At 37.5% G+C, this 22,791-nt stretch overlaps 1 protein-coding gene across 1 annotated transcript; it reads right to left on the reverse strand.

Moving 5' to 3' along the window:
- Positions 1–17,849: 17,849 nt before the first annotated feature.
- Positions 17,850–18,476, reverse strand: LOC108481284 (uncharacterized). The gene is made up of 2 exons (XM_017784442.1): positions 18,257–18,476; positions 17,850–18,115 (listed from the first exon to the last, which is right to left on the reverse strand). The coding sequence occupies exons 1-2, from the start codon at positions 18,474–18,476 to the stop codon at positions 17,850–17,852; spliced, it is 486 nt and encodes a 161-aa protein (XP_017639931.1).
- Between the last annotated feature and the right edge of the window lie 4,315 nt (positions 18,477–22,791).

The following is a 22,791-nucleotide window of genomic DNA, read 5'->3' on the forward strand; positions in this document are numbered from 1 at the left end:
ACCTTTATGGTTACTAGTTCAAACCTTCTACAATGATTTGTATCCCCCGACTAGGCAGTTAATTGATGCAGCACCTGGTGGAACACTGAATAATAAAACACTCGAGCCAGCTTATTAATTTACTGAGGAGATGACACTAAATAATTATCAGTGGCAAGTCATAAGGACAAAGCCGATGAAAGCAGCCTGTGTTTTAATTCAGATGTAACATCCCTAACCCCCATCCATCGTCAGACTAGGGTTAAAGGCGTTACCAGACAAATCTAGACATCTTGCATTCATTTCTAAATCACTATAGCATTATCGTCACACATCATTACAAAGTCCCTTACATAGCTTTAGAAAGGGGTCGGGACTAAACTGAGCACATAAAATTTTTCTCAAAAACTTAACAAAATTTTCAAAGTTATACAGGTCACATACTCGTGTGAACAGGCCGTGTGCCTCACACGCCCGTGTGTCTAAACCATGGAAAAACAAAGCATACATACTGAATTAACCACACAACCATAAGACACGCCTGTGTGCCTTGGCTATGGTCAAAACTAACTTGGGTCACACAGTCGACCACACGCCCATGTGTCTAACCCGTGTACCCTTCGAAATGGCCACACATGCCAATGTATCAAAGCTGTGTGCCTCACACGGCCATCAGACACACCTATGTGTCCGTGCCGTGCTCAAGACTGACTTGAATAACTAAATCACAACAGACACACAGTCGAGACACACGCCCGTGTGCTCAACCGTGTGGGGTGAAATTAGGCTTGGTTTAAGCCACATTTCCCACCTATCTCAATCACACCAAAACCACAACATTTTTGCATCATTTATAGGCAACCAAATCAACCATTTCATACATATTACATAACATCCAAATACCATCCAATTCACTACTCAATTCCACAACCTAAATATACCAAAATCATTAAAACTCACATAAGTTTCAAAAGTGTAATCTCATTATCTTATCATCTATTTCATACTACAAAACATGCCAATTCAACATCCCATATTTAAACTTTCACATGTACATTATAAACATCACATTTCTTACTTATCAAACATACCAATTAGGCTAATTTAAGAGGTTATACATACCAATATTTACAAGCCAAGTCTCATGGCTAACCACAACACAAAACATACCAAAATGACACTAGGCTATACATGCCATATACCATATATAAAACTCTCAAAATGGTACCAAAATAGATGTATAATAGTGTGAGTGAGTTGCTGACGATCCCTGGATCTAAGCTAGCTTTATAACATTGTAAAACAGAGAACATTTCACATAGTAAGCTTAAAAGCTTAGTAAGTTCATGATATAACATATTTAACTCATCAATTAAAATAAAATTCTATCAATTAGCTAACATTTAATACAACTCATCTTATCATTCATTTACATAACATTTCATCTACTTCATACTCAATATCACCAACCACATAGGTTCTGTACATACTTGTATCATCACGTTCTTATCTATTACATTTATTACTTCGATGCTCGATACACTACTTCATTTGATCATACTTGAAAATTCGATGAACTCGCACATTTAGTGCCAATTAATTAGATGAAGCTATAATAATATCGCACACTTAGTGCCATTTCATTAAATTAAACTTCTATCGGTATCGCACATATAGTGCCATTTATTCATCCATTGTTGTTATATTATCGCACACTCAATGCCATTTTTAATAGCCGTAGCTATTTCATTTCTCGCACACTTAGTGCCTCAAATTCGATACACATTTCACATACTCCAACTTCTCAATCTCATTTCTATTTATTTCATCACATACGAACATTACACAAACAATATGTACTATACGCGAACTTACCTCGGACGTAAAAACGAAGATATTAGTCGATCAATCGAGCGCTTTGTTTTTGCCTCTATCTGGGTCCAAATCTCTCCTTTCTTGATCTATATGTATTCAAAATTAACTCATTTAATCACCAACATATTCAATTTAATACACAAAAACATCTTTGGGCATTTTTGCACTTTAGCCCCTAAAATTACACATTTTGACATTTTAGTCCTTATTACACAAAACACCAAATATATAAAATTCATCAAAATCATGCCGTAGCCGAATTTTCCTATGATCCCATAAGCCTATATTTATCATTTATTTCACATTTTAGTCCCTCAATTTCTCATTTTTACAATTTAGCCCAAATTACTCAAAATCATTAAAAATCACAATACAAAACATATTTATCTATCACTAAGTTTTCATATTTCACCATTTAACATCACAAAATTCATGAATTCATCAATGGCATCTCATCAAATTATCAACAATTTCATGAACTTAAGCATGGGCTAGCTAGAACACTTAACAATGATCACAAAAATGCAGAAATCATCAATTATCGAGCAAAACACATACCCGAATTAAGCTTCTATAGTGCTGAAACCCTAAATGGCCATGAACCCTTTTCTTTCCTCTTTATTTCAGCAATGGTGAAGAAATAATGAACAAATTTTTACTTTGGTTTTATTTAATTAACCATTATTTTACTAATTACCTTTTTAACCTTATAAATATCATATACAATCCACTAACTAATGTCCATCCATGAAATTTCATGAATTCAGTGGTCCATTTACAACATTAGGACCTCACATTTAAAGAGACACATCAATTTAGCACTTAATTAAATAGAAGGCCACTTTTACATTTTATGCGATTAAGTCATTTTTATCAAATCGGCACACAAACAATAAAATTTTCACACGAAACTTTCACAAATATCAATTTACATATTATAAACCTAGAAAATAATATTAAAATATTTTTCTAACTCGGATTTGTGGTCTCGAAACTACTATTTCGACTAGGGTCTAAATTGGGCTGTTACATCAGATGTAGTCACCATGTTATCAAACCAAGTAGAATTGCTAAATAAGAAAATTGATGGTTTATATCTTTCTACGCAGGTAAATCCGGTGATGTAATATGATACAAATGGATGTGGAATGAATAATCTAGAATATTTACCCTTCGGTCTTAGCAAAGAGAATGAGCAAGTCAATTATATGGGTAACAATTCTAGACCTCAAAATAACCCTTATAGTAAAAACTATAATGCAGGTTGGAGGAACCATCATAATTTCTCTTGGGGTGGTCAAGGAAATCAAAGAGCACAACCACCTTTATGCTTCCAGTAACCTTATCTGCAAGAGAAAAAGCCGAACCTTGAGGAGAGGTTGACAAAGTTTATCTTGGTGTCAGAAACGTATTTTCAAAACACTAAGGCAACACTGAAAAATCAGCAAGCGTCGATTCAAGGAATCGAAAATCAATAGGTCAGCTTGCTAAATTAATTTCGAAAAGACCACAAGGTAGCTTGCCTAGCAATACTGAAACTAACCCAAGGGAGCAACTTCACGTAATTACTATTCGAGACATGGAAGGGTTAGTTGAACTTGGACAAGAATCGAGGCAAGAAGATGTGTTGAACAATGATGATGTTAAGGAAGACAAGAAAGAATAAAAGCCAATTGTCAAAGTAGACAAACCTCGAGTGCCATATCCTAACTTGTCGAAGAGATACCACACGAGCGAACAATATGGTAAATTTCTTAAGCTTATTAAAAAATTACACATTAACTTGCCATTTGTTGAAGCTCTTTCGTAGATGCCAAATTATGTCAAATTCTTAAAGGAGCTATTACAAAATAAGAGGAAGATAAATGACTTGTTGACTGTGAAGCTCAACGAGTTTGCTCGGCTATTCTCCAAAACAAACCACTCAACAAACTAAAAGATCTAGGGAGTTTTACTATTCCTTGCCTCATTGGTAGTTTAAATATTGATAATGCTTTGGCTGATTTAGGGGCCAGTATTGCCCTACAAAATGTTTAAACAACTTGGTCTTGGGAAACCCAAACATCCTAGAATGAGTATTCAACTTGCAGATAGAACCATTAGATATCTTAGGGGTATTATTGAGGATGTACTCGTTAAAATCGATAAATTCATATTCCCCATTGATTTTGTTATTTTAGACATGGATAAAGATAGTAAGGTACCTTTGATCTTATGTCGACCCTTTTTAGCCACTACTACGACTATTATCGATGTTGGTACGGGTGAACTTGTGCTTCATGTAGATGATGAAAATATAATTCTCCAAGCACGCGATTCTGTTAGAGTCTCTAGGGATTGGGATGATATTAAATGTCTTGTGAATGTTAGTAACCATGTGGCTCAACCTTCTTTGTAGGAAATCCCTCGTGAAAACGTGTTAGAGCCATGTTTAAGTTAAGGCGACAGAAATAGAACAACATATGCAGAGTGAATGGTGCCACTCAATGAACTAGATGAATCACGAACAAATGTTAAGAAAAAACTGAAAAAACAAGATGAAGAGCCAAAGCGACGCCATAATGAGCATGTGAATGGAACGAACCAATTTAAGGTTGGGAAAAAAGTACTGCTAGACAAAACGGATCCAAAAATCTCCCTTTCAAAGCTCAAATCAAACGGATCAAACCTGTTTATGGTACTAAACGTCTTCCCATGTGGTATAGTCGAGGTAACTCATTCTGAGTTCAGCAAATTTAAGATAAATAGTACTCAACTCAAACCTTATCTTGGTAAAATAATTGATAATGAGAAAGAGGAGCTTCAGCTTCATGAACTACCATGACCGTACGCATACAAAGTAAGTCAAGCTTAGACTCTAAATAAGTGCTTCTCGGAAGGCAACCCGAGTTTTTAATTTTTGTTAATTCTCTTAATTTTATTTCATGCAAATTTAAAATTACTTAAATTAAATCCTTATTTAAAATTTAAAAAAATGTGTTTCTGATCAACATGGTGAGGACACACGGGCGTGTCCCAGGCCGTGTGCACAATGGAGTTGTAACAGGCCGTTTTTAGTCAAATCAGAACAGTGGTTTTGGGACCACAATTATAAAGTAAAAATATTCATTTTATTATTATTTTAATTTTTACAGCATGATTCAGTGATTGAATGAAAGTTTCATGAAGTAATTTTATCGTTTGAATGCTTAATTTGATAAAAAGGACTAAATTGCGAAAAGGCGAAAAAGTTCTGTTCTATTAGCTAAAGGTGTTTAATAGCTATATAACCTTAAATTTAAGGTCCTTAAGTGGTAATTAGACCATTAAAATGATATTGGATGATAATGGCTTGGTAAATTTGGAATTATGAATGTTCATTAAGGTTAATTTAGTAATTTGGTTAATAAAAGTTAATTAAATAAAAAAAATACATAATTTGTATTCATCTTCTCCAAAAGAGAAAAAAAAAACTGATTCTTTGAGAAAAAAAGGGGCTAAGGTTCGGCAATTTCAATTCTATCAATTAGGTATGTGTTTTTCATTCGTTTTTAATGATTTCTATGTTTTTGTGATCGTTGCAACTAGTACTAGCTAGCCTAGGGACTATTTTGCAAAGCTGTTAAAGATTTTGAATGATTACATTGATGAATATATGTGTGCTTGAATGTTTTATGATAGATTATGAATATTTGTTATGAATTATACAAGTTTTGTTAAGTAATATTTAGTAAAAATGCAAAATAGGGATTTATTTGTGAAAATGTGTGGTTAAATGTGTGAAAGTTTATAAATATGGGTTGCTAGAGGCATTATGGTAATTCAGATTTCATGGGTATTGAAGAAATTTCATGAATTTGTGATTTTGTGTAATAAGGACTAAATTGTAAAAATGTGACAGTTTGGGGGATAATGTGAAAATAGACTTAAATGTATGTTTTGGACTAAATTGATAGAATGGTTGATTAAAAAAGTTAATTCTGAATTCATGTAGATCAAGGAAGAAAGAATTAGGATTTAGATCGGGGAAAAAGCAAGGTTATCGAGTAGTTGACCCAATCCGTCAATTTCGAATACGAGGTAAGTTCGTATTCAATGAGATTTATTTATAATTGTGTTTAAATGATTTGATAATGTATGAATTGTGGAAACGAGATTACGGACATGTTCAACAATGATTTGAGAATGACTCGACAATGAATTGAAAGTGATTTAACTACGATTTGGTATTGAAATCCCGGTTGAACCATAGGAATAATTTAAGATACTAGTGACATGTCATTAGGTATACTTGAGTTGGCTTCAGGCCATGATATAGCACTTCGGGTGCTAGAGATACTGATTTGGCTTCGAGCCATGCATATCAGTTGATTTGGCTTCGGGCTATGATATCAGAATTTTGGATAAGTTACCTTGATTTGGCTTCGAGCCATGGTATAGGCACTTATCGTATGAGACTCTTGAGTATCCGACTTCTATTTCTAATGGCTCAAAGAGTAAATGAAAGACGAAAATGTACTTGAGATTGGTACGAGATGGGACAGGTATGTGAATATACCATTCTAGATTTGAATCAAAGAAATGGTGATGAGAGTATAGTTTTATGAATGAGAACTCGAAAGGTTTGATAGTTAATGAATGTTACATATTGATTTATGTTTATGTGATTGCATTAAGTTTATCTCATACGAGCTTACTAAGCTATGAAGTTTACTTCGTGTTATTTTTTTTATGTTTTATAGTGAATCAAGGCTAGCTCGGATTCGGGAGTCGTCGGAAACATCATCGCACTATCAAATATCTAAGTTAGTACTTTTGAATTATACAATTATGGTATATTGCATGTATAGGCTAGATGTGGTATTTTGGTTGTGATTATAGCCATGGGATTTGGCTGGTAAATTGTATATGTTTTGGTTTGTATATATAGCCATGTGTGATGGCTTATTTTGGTATGTTTGATATGAATGTGGTTATGGTTTTATAGTTGTTCAAATGGTCAATTGATTTGTAGAGTATAAATGCTTGAGAAATACCTTGATGAGGTATAATTTTAGATGTTGTGTTGGTTATTTATAAGGAAGTTATGTGTGTGTGAATTATTGTAAATGAACTATATAGATTGATATTGTTTTGGCATATATTTGGCTAAGTAAATGGTAGTGATTTGAGATTTGGAATAGATGAAATTATAATGGTATGAATTGTGCATTTGGTTGATGATTTTGGCTGCCTAATTGTATGATGAAATGGTACCATTTTGGTTGTTTAGGTGAGCATGAATAAGGGTGGCAATTTGGCTTCGCAAATGGCCTATTTTTGTCTACACGGGCAGAGACACGGGCATGTGTCTCAGCCGTGTGTGACACACGGTCATGTTACATGGCCGTGTGTCCCCTGGTTTTAAAATTGATTTGAAGTCAGTATGCTCCATACGGTCTCACACGCGGGCGTGCGATTGGCCGTGTAGGACAAGTTAGTATACCCCCTAATTGGCACACAGCCTAGCACACGGGCGTGTGACTTGGCCGTGTTGTATAAGTCAGTATACCCTCCAGTTTTTACATGGCCTGGCACACGGCCGTGTGTTCAACCGTGTGATACAAGTCAATATGCATGGCCTGTTTTCACACGACCTGTGACACGGGCGTGTCTGGAGCCATGTGAGGCATACGTCCTGTTCACACAGGTGTGTAATCCTTGTATGCTTGAAATTTTTCTATGTTTCTAAAATTTTCATATGTTATCAGTTTAGTCCCAAACCAGTTCTAAAGCATGTTTAAGGCCTCGTAGGCCCCTATAAGGGACAATGTGATTGTGTTGAATGATTTACAAGAATGAATGCTTTATGTATGATAAATGTATGTTAAATAAAGTGTATTGATTGTTGATTGGTAATACCTCGTAACCTTACTCTGGCGATGGATACGAGTTAGGGATGTTACATTTAATTGGTATCAGAGCTACGGTTTAGTCAATTCTAGGACTAACGTAGCGTGTTTGAGAGTCTAGATATACATGCCATATATACTCTGCGATAGTGTGATGATTCTTGTCAGCTTAAATTGTGTTTTCGTATAGTAATGGGTCCCAATCGAGCTATAGTTGATGAGGTTGAGAGTAATACACCTGCTTCTGTACAAGGACAGCGCCATCTGATTCTAGATGGGTAGCCAGGGAGGAGAGGCTAGAGAAGCTTTCTTCCAAATGATGAAAAAATGGTTCACTCAATACATTCGTACAAACCCGGCTGCTCAGCAACCTCCACCCCCACCTATTCCTCAAAAAATCTCTATTATTCCTCAACTCGTAAATTCGATACGGTTGAATAAGCCTTCAGTTGATAAGATCCGTAAATACAGGGCTAAAGAGTTAAGAGCTAATGCTGATGATGATTCTGAGAGAGCTGAGTTCTGGCTCGAAAATGTAACACCCCACACCCGTGCCCTACATCGGGATGGAATACGGGGTGTTACTAAACTTAAACACATGCATTCAAACATTTATGAGTCACCAAGACTTGATTAAATTCAAAACATTTTCAAACTTTTCCGAAACTTCTTATCAAGGGCCTATAAGGCCCAAAGCATCTCTTGGAAATCACTCGGGACCACTTCGGGCCTTTTAATCAACACTAGGAAAATGACCTTTGAAACAGGGCACATGCCCATGTGGAACTTGAACATGGTCGTATTGATGGTTCGTGTGGCACACACAGCCTAAGCACCTAGGGACACACCCGTGTCCTATGCCCATGTCCCATGCCTGTATCCCACTCCTGTGTCCCATGCCTGTGTGAATTAAATTCTGAATTTGAACCTACAGGGGTTTTCACACGGCCTGGCACATGCTCGTGTCTAAAAACCTTGACATTCTGTTTCTAACGTCAACATCCAATTAGGGTACACGGCCAAGGCAAACACCCATGTGCTAGATCCTGCCCTTCACATGGCTAAGACACACGACTGCGTCTCTACCCGTTTGTTTACTACCATGCTAATTGACTTGTAAAATTTATGTGCAGGGGACACACAGCCAGACAACACACCCATGGGGCTGGCCGTGTGTGAGACACATGCCTGTGTGTCTACTCGTGTGGACAATATAAGGTTATTTACCAAGCCTTATGTCACCCTGAAACAGAATTTAATACTAATCAACATATCAAGGTCTAATTTAATATGAGTTCTCAACCAACAACCATAGTTAAGGCCTATATACATTTCACAAATTTAACCATGTCAACAATTTCACATTCGCAAAAGACTATCTTGCATTCATATAATGACTTACAATATTATCCATTTTCATGGCCTTACATAAAATAAGTCAAATGCTAAAGCAAGCCAACACCTTTAGCCCCAAAACAATGTGACACAAAATAAAATCAAAGATTCCTATACATGCCATAATCAAAATGATAAAACTAGTTATACCAAGTGCTTTAAGGATAGTGTGACTGGTTTCTCCGACGTAGGTGACGATCCTCGAACTACTTTAGTAGCACTAAAAGGAAATGGAAAGAAAAAATGGTAAGCACAGGAGCTTAGTAAGTACATATATGAAAAGAAGTGTAATTAGAAACACATTTGTCAAACAATGGCTTATCATACTTAAATGATATATCATTTTAACCTCACTATCTTGCTCTTCCTTCTTTCATCACATACTAAGGTCTTCATTTAAAAGTTCAATATTCATACTTGTAGTTACTCGTAAAATAACTCAAGTTCATTCTCTCTATTGACATACCTAATTGGGAGTATCGCCGATCCATTCATCGAGTTATCCCTTTGAACACTTGGAAATACCTAAGTACTATACAAGTAGCCAAAGCTACCTCGTACTTTGTAATACTTGCATATTTGAGCTACTCACGGGCCTATTCACCAAGTCAGTACCCAGACCCCATAGCTCTATCATGTAATACTCACTCATTGAGCTACTCACGGGGCTGCACACAAAGTCAGTACCCAGACCCTCATTACATATTTCACTTGTCTCATGAAATCAAACTCAACTCATGAGTTCAGACCACTCAATTTCTCATGACTTACCTTTTATATCCTATACTATTTTCGAGGTTCGACGGGAACTCGTATCTGACCTGATGTTGTCGCACTTGTTCATAATGTAGGTTACTCTTATATCATATTATTTACACTTTCATGGTATCAACTTGATTATGATACATGGTAAAAAAAAACATTTAAAAGTAAGCTCCAATGACACATTATTTACATATGTGCTCACTTCGGCACAAAATGATGGGAACGAGCCTAATCCTCGTAAATTTTGTTCTTCCCTCGATCAATACCCGAATCACGTTTCTCTTGATCTAAAATGTCAAAAATTAGCTTATTTAATACATCAATCATTCAATTCAACTTAAAACTCAAACTTTGGTAAAATAACTGTTTTGTCCTTACACTTTGCAAAAAATACGATTTTACCCCTAGGCTCGAAAATTGATTTTTATCGAATTTCCTTACTAGCCAAGCCTAATCGACCATTTATTTCTCTAATGACCATGCCAAATTCTCAATATTTCACAACATTACTATCTATTTTACAAACTTTACAAAATGGTCCTATTAGGGTTTTCATGAGAAGTCTTTTCACAAAAGTTGTTCACTCAACAACCAAGACTCATTTTCTTCCATAAAAACTCAGAAAACATACAAATCCTTTCATGGTAGGTCCTTAGACTATCAATCATTTCACAAAATAGTCCCCTCAATGCTAGATTAAGCTTTAGGGGTCCCAAAAATACAAAAATTATTAAGAATAACCTTCAAATTGACTTACTTGTAAGAGGCTAGCTTGGCTGAAATTTCAAGGCTTCAAAACCCTTATTTTTGCTGAGAATTTTGGTGAATAAGAAGATGTGAAATGGGTGATATGATCTTTTGTTTATTTTATTTCTTTTTAGTCAAACAAGTCACCAAATTTTTACCTAACATTGACTAGCCTAATTCCTTGTCCCTTTGGTAAGGCATACTGCATTTTAAGGGTCTATTTGCCCTTTAAAAACCTTCATAATCATGCTGTCACACATAAAATAATATTAAAATAATTTCTCTGGCTTCAAAATAGTGGTTTCGAAACCACTGTTTTGAATAGGCCCAAAATCGGGCTGTTACAATTCTCCCCTCTTTTAGAGATTTTCGTCCCCGAAAATCTTACTAGTGAATAAGTTTGGGTATTGGTCTCTCATAGTCTCTTCGGGTTCCCACGTGGCTTCCTCGACTCCATGTCTATGCCACAAAACCTTCATGAGTGTTACACTTTTATTCCTCAATATCTTGACCTCTCGATCCAAAATCTTAATCGGTTCGTCACCATAGGTCATAACCGATCTAATCTCCACTTCAGTCGGAGAGATCACATGTGAAGGGTCAGAGTGGCATCGGCGTAACATGGACACATGGAACACGTCCTGGATCTTTTCCAATTCTGATGGAAAGGCTAACCAATAAGCTATCGGTCCTATTTTCTCTCTCACCTCATAAAGTTCGATAAAACGCGGACTCAATTTACCATTTTTACGAAATCTGAGATCCTTTTTCCAAGTAGACACTTTCAAAAATACTTTGTCGCCGACCTGAAATTTGATTTCCTTCTGTTTCAAATCCGCATAGGATTTTTGTCTATTTGAAGCAGCCTTTAAACAATCACGAATCACTTTAACTTTTTCTTCGGTCTCCTTGTAACACCCCAAACCTGGCCTGGAAGTTTGGCTCGAACTTGGCTTGTCACATTGAAGTGTTTTTCGAAAACCATGTTTCCATTAAAAACCCTTCTTAATAATTAAAAACTTATACCCTTTTTAAACCTTGTTAGAAAACCTCAGCTGAATAACATTCTTAACAACTTTGTAAAAATCTTGGTAGTTACGGAAACTTACTTTAAAAACAATTGCGGTTGCATGATGTTTTAAATAACAGTAGTTGCTTTGGAAAATCGTGTTCTAATACTAGTAATTATAAGAACAATAAATAAAATTCCAAATTTGAAATCCAGAAAATTACAACGGCTTTACTACAACCCACATAAAATAATTTAAAGGTAATAATCAAAGCGTAACATAAACAAGGTGTGTGGCTTCCTCCGAGCCTCTAGCAACCCCGATTCATCTAAAATGGAAATTACGAAAGGTTAATAAGCGGGGTGGGTTTAGGAAAACTCGATGTGAAATCCCTACTATAAAAAGGAATCGGTCATCTAAAAGAATTAAAAGTCCGCCCCACCTTACTTACAATTTCAATACCAATCGGGTCTTAGCCCATTACAACAGACAGATACAGATGGACCTTAGCCCATTACGTAATAAGAAACATTATCGAATTGGAACCAAAATGAGAATCGAATCGAATTAGGTGACGAGAGAATCGAATCGAATGTAATCGAATCGAATCGGTAGTAATGTGAATTAGGATCGAATCGAATTACGTGATGTAATCGAACCGAATGTGAATGCAATCCCAACCCAACCTATAACCAACCGCTACACTCCACCGTACCAGCCCTACACTCCATGTGGGGAATAGCTCAACCCATCCAAATTTACACTCCACGGTTGCAAAGATTGTCGCTCGGTTATCGAATATTGTGACAGAGTCACCAGATCTGAATATTGTGGCGAGCCACCGATCAGATATTTGTGGCATAGCCACGAAAATGAATAATGTGGCAAAGCCACTTAGCGAATCGTGGCACAAAGCCATCGATAACTGCATTATGTTAGGCACATAGCCATCAACTAGAGCAACATAACGGCACACAGCCCTAGGTAAATGTGATCGACATAGAGTCGTCAATAACCATATATTGGCACATAGCCTTAGGCAAATACGTTTGGCACACAGCCATAATCAGGTTGGCACAGAGCCATATGTAGGTTGACACAAAGCCATAATCAGAAGGCTTTAAGCCATCGGTAGCTGTATAATGTTAGGCACATAGCCATTAGCGACGGTAATATAGTCGGCACCCAGCCTCGGGTAAATATGATCGGCACCAGCCATTGATCGATCCACAGTCGTCTTGGGCGACCCGTGCGACCTTATCAAATCAGTACGAATATACGACTCTTAAGCCTTCGGTGGATCCATAGTCGTCAAGCAACCATGCGATCCTAACAGATTAGATCTTCCTCCGTACAAAATCCCAACCCATGCAACATGTCATGTATGCAGAATGTCATGCCCATATTTGAATTAAACAATCACAGTCAAGTCATTCATATACCAACATATATTCACAATCAAATTCGTCAACCACACAGTCCAAGTTAGTCACTTGGCCACTTAACACCTTAAGGGCAAAATGGTAATTTTACCCCACAAGGTATCTTGGTAATTCCACCCTACAGGGGTATTTTAGTAATTCTACCTTATAGGGGTATTTTAGTAATTCTACCCTACGAGGTATTTTGGTAATTCTACCTACAGAGGCATGCGATAATTCTACCTTACTGAGGTATTTGGTAATTCTACCCTACAAGGGTATTTCGGTAATTCTACCCTACAGGGGTATTGCGGTAATTCTACCCTACAAGGGTATTTCGGTAATTCTACCCTACAAGGGTATTTCGGTAATTCTACCCTACAAGGGTATTTCGGTAATTCTACCCTACAGGGGTATTTCGGTAATTCTACCCTACAAGGGTATTTCGGTAATTCTACCCTACAGGGGTATTTCGGTGATTCTACCCTACAAGGGTATTTCGGTTATTCTACCATACAAGGGTAATTCGATAATTCTAACCTACAGGGGTATTCCGGTAATTCTACCCTATAAGGGTATTTCGGTAATTTTACCCTATAGGGGTATTTCGGTAATTCTACCCTACAGGGGTATTTCGGTAATTTTGTAAACCAAGGGCATTTTGGTAATTTTACAAACCAGGGGTATTTTGGTAATTTTATTGATCGAGGGTATTTTAGTAATTTTGCAAACTGAGGGTATTTCGGTAATTTTACAAATCGAGGATATTTGGGTAATTTTATAAACCGGGGGTACTTTGGTAATTTTACAACCTGGGTATTTCAAGAATTTCATAATCGAGGTAAAATGGTAATTTTGTAAACCGAGGTAAAATGGTAATTTTGTAAATCGAGGGTAAAACAAGAATTAGTAAATCGAGGGTAAAATGTTAATTCTATAAATCGAGGTAAAATGGTAATTTTGTAAATCGAGGTGAAACAGTAATTCTATAAATCGAGGTACTTTGGTAATTTTACAAATTGAGGACATTTTAGTAATTTGGTAAACTAAAGTATTCTAAACAGGGGATAACAATACGAATGGGCCTAAAGCCTATTCTCACCAAATGGGCCCACACTCGTGTGGCCCTTTTAGCCCAAACCTAGCCACAGATATTCGATTCACCTAGCCTAGTCCAATATTTACTACACAATCAAACAACTTATCCAATTTGGGCCCATTGGGCCCACATGGCCCCTTTCGGCCCATCGCGGCCCGAAGTAGCCATCCAACAACAATAGTAGTGATAAATACACACCTGATTGGAGACTGGAGTTAATCCACACTCCGAGCACTCTTAGCCGATGCCCAACCCAAACGAGCACGCCATAAAGCGAAAGGGATCAGCCAAGAAAGGTACCTTTACTCTCCTCATGGTTCTCTCTATTTAAAGCCGACTTCCCATCCACTCTTATGTTAGCTTCCGATGTGGGATCCTCCAACATCGAGTTTAAATTCAACACCAACTCTTGCCCCGTTAGCAAAATAAATGCTCTTTGCTTGCTATGGGATTCGAACCCATGCCTCCCCTCAAATGCTCCACACGCCACTTGCCACTAAGCCATAAGGTTTTTTGTGTCACAATTTCTCCAACAATATTCTTAAGGCCTACTTACTACGCCCAGGGTTTGATTCACCTTAAACCAAATTTTTTGCTAGAGTCCAGGTTTAAACCCAGGACTTCTCCAACACTTCTCAACACACTTAACCACTAAAACAAGCCTTCATTAACGAAATTTGCATGCACAACAGAATATTATAAGCTGCCTTCAACCGCTCCCATGCTCAAGGCCCAAAACTTCTAGGCCCAAATTTAGGGTGTTACACTCCTTTATTAAGTCGACCCCGTGAATCCAATTCTCTCTAAGCTCGGTCCAATACAAGGGCGTTCGGCACTTACGCCTATATAAGGCTTCGTAAGGTGCCATTTTCAAACTCAACTGATAGCTATTGTTATAAGTGAATTCGGCCAGCGGTAGATACTTCTACCAACTGCCTTGGAACTATAGGACACAACAACACAACATATCCTCAAGGGTTTGAATTACTCTTTCTGAATGATCGTCAGTTTGCGGATGGAAAGCTGTGCTAAAATTCAACTTTATCCTTAAAGCTTCTTGCAAGTTCTTCCAAAACCTCTAAGTAAACCTTGGGTCCCTATCCGAAATAATTGACAAGGGCACTCCATGAAGCCTCACAATCTCGAAAATGCACAAGTCAGCTAGTTTATCAAGCGAGAAGTCTGTTTGCACTGGGATAAAGTGAGCCAACTTTGTTAGTCTATCAACCACAACCTATACGACATCTTTCTTCCTTGGAGTTACCGGAAAACCCGTCACAAAATCCATAGTAATCTGATCCCACTTCCAGTCGGGTACCATAATAGGCTGAAGTAAACTCGAAGGTACTTGGTGTTAAGCTTTCACTTGTTGGCACAATAAGCATTTTGATACAAACTCCAAAATGTCATTTTTCATCCCCGACCAACAATACATTTTCTTCAAATCATTGTACATTTTCATACTTCTGGGGTGTACTGAAAAACAACCACTATGTGCCTCAATTAAAATTTTTCAAATCAACTTGGTATCGTTAGGAACACAAATCCTATCCCGAAACTTCAAGCAACCATCGGAATCAATTTGAAAATCTGATTTAGCACCCGATTCACATTGAGTTCTCTTGACTCACAATTCACTATCACTCATCTGAACTTCAAAAATTTCTTGAACAAATGCCGGTCTAGCTTTTAACTTAGCTAGAATCGAACCATCCTCTGAAAAGGCCAATTGGGCGTTCATTGCTCTCAGTGCAAATAATGATTTTCTACTCAATGCATCGGCGACTAGGTTCGCTTTTCCCGGATGGTAGTCGATAATCAACTCATAATATTTTAATAATTCTAACCACCTCCGTTGTCTTAGATTTTAATCCTTCTAAGTCATCAAGCACTTAAGACTTTTGTGGTCGATGTATACATGGTATATCTCTCCGAAAAAATAATGTCGCCAGATTTTCAAGGTAAATACTATGGCGGCCAACTCTAGGTCATGTGTCAAATAATTCTTCTCGTGAGGTTTCAATTGTCTCGAGGCATATGCTATAACCTTGCCTTCCTGGACAAGTACGCATCCCAAGACATTTAAAGAAGCATCGCTGTAAACCACGAACTCTTTTCCTGATTCGGGTTGTACTAATACTAGAGCCTCAGTTAACAACTTCTCTAACTTCTTGAAACTCTGTTGACACTTATCTGACCATTCAAACTTAACTTTTTTTTGCAATAACCTCGTCAGAGGAGTAGCAATCATGGAGAAGTCCTTTACAAATCGCCTGTAATAACCAACCAAACCCAAAAAGCTTCTAACCTCGGTCACATTCTTTAGTGGTTTCCATTCAACAATAGTAGAAACCTTGCTGGGGTCAACCCTAATGCCATCACTCGAGACAAGATGACTCAAAAATTTGACTTCACGAAGCCAAAACTCACTTTTATTGAACTTGGCATACAACCGATTATCTCTCAAAGTCTGTACAAGTGTTCGGTATGCTCTACCTCATCTGGATGTCATCAATAAAAATAACGACAAACTTATCCAAGTATGACTGAGATATCCTATTCATTAAATCCATAAACACGACAGGAGCATTTGCTAAATTGAAAGGCATGACGAGGAGCTCATAGTGGCCATACCACATCCTAAAAGCAGTCTTAGGCACATCTAACTCTTTAACTCTCAACTGATAGTGGCTGGATCTCAAGTCTATCTTAGAAAACCATGTTGCTCCTTTCAATTGATCAAACAAGTGGTTAATTCATGGCAACGAATATTTATTCTTGATTGTCATCTTATTTAACTGTTGGTAGTCTATGCACAGCCTCATGGACCCATATTTCTTTTTTACAAATAGCACCGGAGCACCCCACAGTGAAAAGCTTGGTCTCACAAAGCTTTTATCGGTCAACTCTTGTAATTGTGACTTTAGTTCCTTCAACTCAGTCGGAGCAATCGAAATAGGCATTGTCCCTGGCATTAGCTCTATACCAAATTCAACTTCTCTAATAGGGGGTAACCCGGGTAATTCTTCCAGAAATACATCCGCATATTCGCACACAATTGGTACTGCCTCAACCTTCAGTTCAGACTCCTTAGCATTCATTATAATAGCCAAATAAGCTTCACAACCTTTCCTCAAACATTTTAGGGTAGACGTGGATGATATCACAATAGGAAAATTCTCTGGTTCATCTAATTTAACCCAAAGAGTTTCACCATTTTCACATTTCAATTTAATAACCTTTTGCCTACAATTTACTACCGCATCATGGAGTGTCAACCAGTCCATACCCAATATGCAATCAAACTTATTGAATGGTTACAACATCAAATCGTCTAGAAGACAGTGACCTCTATCTATCAAAGGACATTTCTTGCATACTTTATCGACTATCACATGCTTGCCTAAGGGGTTTGACACCTTAATCATAAACTCTATAGACTCGACAGGTATGTTTATGCTAGACACCAATTTCATGCACACATACAAATGAGTAGAACTAGGGTCAATCAAAGCAATAATAGTATTATCATTGAGGGAAAACATGTATCGATGATCACATCAGGAGAAGATGCATCTTCACGTGTACGTATGGCGTAGGCATAGGTTCTAGCCGAATTTCTAGCTTCGAATCTCCCTGTGGCGTCTCTTGTCACATTCTTACTGTTAGCCCCAATTCCAACATTTTTCTATGGTCTTCCCTTAGAATTTGTGCCACTTGGCCTTGTACTTTGAAATTTTTCTTTCTCGTTCATCTCAGGGCAATCCTTGATAAAATGGTCTTGGGAATCACATCGGAAACATGATCCATCGTTCATTCTACACTTGCCAAAACGGCTTCTACCACAATAGTGGCACTTTGGTCTAGAAGATCTGGCATTACCCACACTAGCCACAGATGTAGCCCGAGATTTAGAATCCAAATCTTGCTTCTTATGGTCTCTGTACGAGTGCCCTGCCGACACATGAGAACAGGAGTAAATGTCTTTGCATTTCTTAGGCTGAGATGGAAATGGCTTGCTCGAATGTCTCTTCCTTGCATCCTTAGTCTCCGCCTCGATTTTTTTCTTCTCCTTAATCAATTATTCGGCCTTACAAGCCCGATTAATGAGCACCACAAACTCCTTCAATTCAAGGACACCCACTGACGATCTGATATCCTCATTAAGTCCATCTTCAAACCTTCGACATATCTTACCCTTGAAGGACACACACTCCTGAGCATACTTACTAAGTCGGACGAACTCCCTTTCATATTCAGTAACCATCATGTGGCCTTGTTTCAAGTCAAGAAATTCTTTACGTTTTTGATCCATGAGTCTCTCTATAATGTATTTCTTTTGGAATTCTTCTTGGAAGAATTCCCATGTAACCCTCTCGTGAAGTACCACTGAAACTAATGTTTTCCATCAATGGTATGCTGAGTCCCTCAACAAGGATATGGCACACTTCAAGCATTCTTCGAAAGTACAAGATAATTCATCGAATACTCTGATGGTATTCTCAAGCCAGAACTTTGCCCTTTCGAGATCATCATCTTTATTTGCACGGAACTCCTCGGCTCCATGCTTTCGGATCTTGTCCACTAGGGGTCTATTCAGTCTCACAAAATCCATACCCTGGGGTGCTGCAGGGACAGGTTGAGGAATAAATAGAGGTGGAGGGAGTTGAGACAAACTCTGTGTACCATTCATTCATCATGTGGAGAAAGGCTTCCCGAGTCCCTTCTCCCTCTCCCTGACTAATTGTGGGAGGTCAATTATCGGATGGCACTGCCCCTTCAGCAGGAGCCGGTGCATTTTCTACATCATCAGCCATAGTTTGATCAGGATCCATTACTATAAGAAAACATGATAACAAAATCAGGAGCCATCACACTATCACAATTTGTTTATGGCATGTATAGCTAGACTCGTACACATGGTAGGTTAGTCCGAGAATCGAATAAACCTGATACCACTAAATGTAAGACCCCACACCCGTACCCTATGCCAGGACGGAATACGAGGCATTACTAAACTTAAACACATGCATTCAAACATTTACGAGTCACCAAGACTTGATTAAATTAAAAACTTCTTATTAGGGGCCTATAAGTCCCAAAGCATCTCTTGGAAATCACTTGAGACCAATTCGGGTCGTTTAATCAACATGGTCGTGTTGATGGCCCGTGTGGCACACACGGCCTAAGCACCTAGGGACATGCCCGTGTCCCATGCCCGTGTGAATTAAATTTTGAATTCGAACCTACAGGGGTTTTCACACGGCTTGGCATACGCCCGTGTCTAAAAACCTTGACATTCTGTTTCTGGCGTCAGCATCTAATTAGGGGCGCACGGCCAAGGCACACACCCGTGTGCTAGACTGTGCACTTCATATGGCTGAGACACACGACCGTGTCTCTGCCTGCGTGTTTACTACCATGCTTATTGACTTGTAAATTTTACATGTAGGGGACACACGACCTAGATACATGCTCGTGTATCTACCTGTGTGGACAATATAAGGCTATTTAGCAAGCCTTATTCCACCCTGAAACAAAATTTAATACTAATCAACATATCAAGGTCTAATTTAATATAAGTTCTCAACCAACAACCATAGCTAAGGCCTATATACATTTCACAAATTTAACCATGTCAACAATTTCACATTCGCAAAAGACTATCTTGCATTCATATAATGACTTACAATGACATTTTCACGGCCTTACACAAAATGAGTTAAATGCTAAAACAAGCCAACACCTTTGGCCCCAAAACATTGTGACATAAAATAAAATCAAAGATTCCTATACATGCCGTAATCAAAATGATAAAACTAGTTATACCAAGGGCTTCAAGGATAGTATGACTGGCTTCTCTGATGTAGGCGACGATCCTCGAACTACTTTGGCGGTACAAAAAGGAAATGGAAAGGAAAAAGGGTAAGCACGAGAGCTTAGTAAGTACATTTATGAAAAGGAGTGTAATTAGAAATACATTCGTCAAACAATGGCTTATCATACTTAAATGATATATCATTTTAACCTCACTATCTTGCTTTTCCTTCTTTTATGCATACTTACTACATCTCATCATATACTTAGGTCTTCGTTCGAGAGTTCAGTATACATACCTGTAGTTACCCGTAAAATAACTCAAGTTCATTCTCTCTATTGACATACCTAATTGGGAGTATTGTCGATCCATTCATCGAGTTACCCCTTTGAACATTCAGAAATACCTAAGTACTATACAAGTAGCCAAAGCTACCTCGTACTTTGTAATACTTGCATATTTGAGCTAATCACGGGCTTTTTCACCAAGTCAGTACCCGGACCCCATAGCTCTATCATGTAATGTCCGCTCATTGAGCTACTCACGGGTCTGCACACAAAGTCAATACTCGGACCCATATTACATATTCCACTTGTCTCATGAACTTAGACTCAACTCATGAGTTCAGACCACTGAATTTCTCATGACTTACCTTTTGTATCCTATACTATTTTCGAGGTTCGACGGGATCTCGAATCTGACCTGATGCTGTCGCAGTTGTTCATAATGTAGGTTACTCTTATATCACATTATTTATACTTTCATGGTATCAAGTAGCTTATGAAACATGGTAAAAAAAATAAAACATTTAAAAGTAAGATAAAATGACACATTATTTACATATGTACTTACTTCGGCATAAAATGATAGGAACGAGCCTAATCCTCGTAAATTTTGTTCTTCCCTCAATCAAGACTCGAATCATGTTTCTCTTAATCTAAAACATCAAAAATTAGCTTATTTAGTACAAAATCCTTCAATTCAACTTAAGACTCAAAGTTTGGTAAAATAGCCGTTTTGTCTTTAAACCTTACAAAAATTATGACTTTACCCCTAGGCTCGAAAATTCATTTTTTATCAAATTTCCTTATTATCCAAGCCTAACCGAGCATTTATTTCTCTAATTACCACCCCAAATTCTCAATATTTCACAATATTACTATCTATTTTACAAACTTTACAAAATGGTCCTATTAGGGGTTTCATGGAAAGTCCTTTCACAAAAGTTATTCACTCAACAACCAAGACTCATTTTCTTCCATAAAAACTCAACAAACATACAAATCCTTTCATGGTAAGTCCCTAGACTATCAATCATTTCACAAAATAGTCCCCTCAATAGCTAGATTATGCTTTAGGGGTCCAAAAAGTACAAAAATTATCAAGAATAACCCTCAAATTGACTTACTTGCAAGAGGCTAGCTTGGCTAAAATTTCAAGGCTTCAAAACCATTATTTTTACTGAGAATGATGGTGATGAAGAAGTGGTGAAATGGGTGATATCATCTTTTGTTTATTTTATTTCTTTTTAGTCAAACAAGTCACCAAATTTTTACCTAACATTGACTAGCCTAATTCTTTGTCCCTATGGTCGGCCATGCTGCATTTTAAGGGTCTATTTGCCCTTTAGAGATCTTAAATTTTGGCTCTCTAGCTATTTGGTATGTCTATCAAGTGAAATTGAACTTTTACCCTTTATACGATTTAGTCCTTTTTCGCAATTAAACTCTCAAACGCTAAAATTTATTCACAAAATATTTCATGCACCTTTATAATCATGATGTCACACATAAAATAATATTAAAATAATTTCTTCAGCTTCAAAATAGTGGTTTTAAAACCACTGTTCTAACTAGACTCAAAATCGGACTGTTACTGAAAATATGATTCGAGTATTCGATGAATTGCCTTGTACTCCTGAGGAATGTATTAAATGTGTTGTATCTTTGCTAAGAGACAACGCGTACCAATGGTGGAACACGTTGATATATGTGGTTCCAAAAGAACAGGTTACTTGGGAGTTCTTTCAAAATATGAAAGAGTTTCTAGAATTAAGACAAGGCCAAATGACCGTAACAAAATGTGAAATAGAATTTGTACGGTTGAGCAAGTATGCTTGGGAGTATGTTTCTACATAAGAAATTATGTGGAAGCGATTTTTCGATGGGTTGAATGAAGATATTAAACTTCTAGTCGGGATAATAGATTTAAAAGAATTCATTGCATTAGTTGATCGGGCTTGTAAAGTCGAAGACTTGAGCCGAGAAAAGAAGAAAGTTGATTCAGAAGCTAGAGTCTCGATAAAAAGATCGATGAGTAAGCCGTATCATTCTTCATCAAAGAAATTCAGAGTTTCGTACGCTCATCCAAATTTTTCAAACAAATATTCGAACAGAGATCGTAGAAAACAACACTCAGGTTCTAAAGCTTAAGCTACATCAGTATCGAGTGCTGGTAGTGTAAGAGACAACAAACTCGAGTGTCAGCAGTGTAGGAGATGACATTTTGGAGAATGCTGGAATAAAAGTAATAAAGCTTGTTACAAGTGTGGTTCACTAGATCACTTCATTCGAGATTGTCCTAAGCCGGATGAGAAAGATAAAGTTCAGAATGTGAGACCAAGTCACACGTCTAATAGAGGTAGACCACCTAGAATTTTTGAAAATGTAAGTGGTAGTTGAGGACGACAAAGGATTCAGCTGTGAGATTCGAGGCAAGAGCACCTGCTAGAGCCTACGCTATTCGCGCTTACGAAGAAGCGTCATCTTCAGATATTATCACCGGTACGTTCACTCTTTATGATACTAATATG

The sequence above is a fragment of the Gossypium arboreum genome, chromosome 11, assembly GCF_025698485.1.
Source record: "Gossypium arboreum isolate Shixiya-1 chromosome 11, ASM2569848v2, whole genome shotgun sequence".
Classification (NCBI taxonomy): domain Eukaryota; kingdom Viridiplantae; phylum Streptophyta; class Magnoliopsida; order Malvales; family Malvaceae; genus Gossypium; species Gossypium arboreum.

What these genes read in the sequence shown, in the direction of transcription:
- LOC108481284 (XM_017784442.1), bottom strand. Translation starts at nt 18,476, where the DNA reads ATGGATCAAAAACGTAAAGAATTTCTTGACTTGAAACAAGGCCACATG. An exon ending in GGTGCTCATTAATCGGGCTT is followed by an intron (nt 18,116 to 18,256) that starts GTAAGGCCGAAT and finishes ATGTGTCGGCAG; the next exon opens with GGCACTCGTACAGAGACCAT.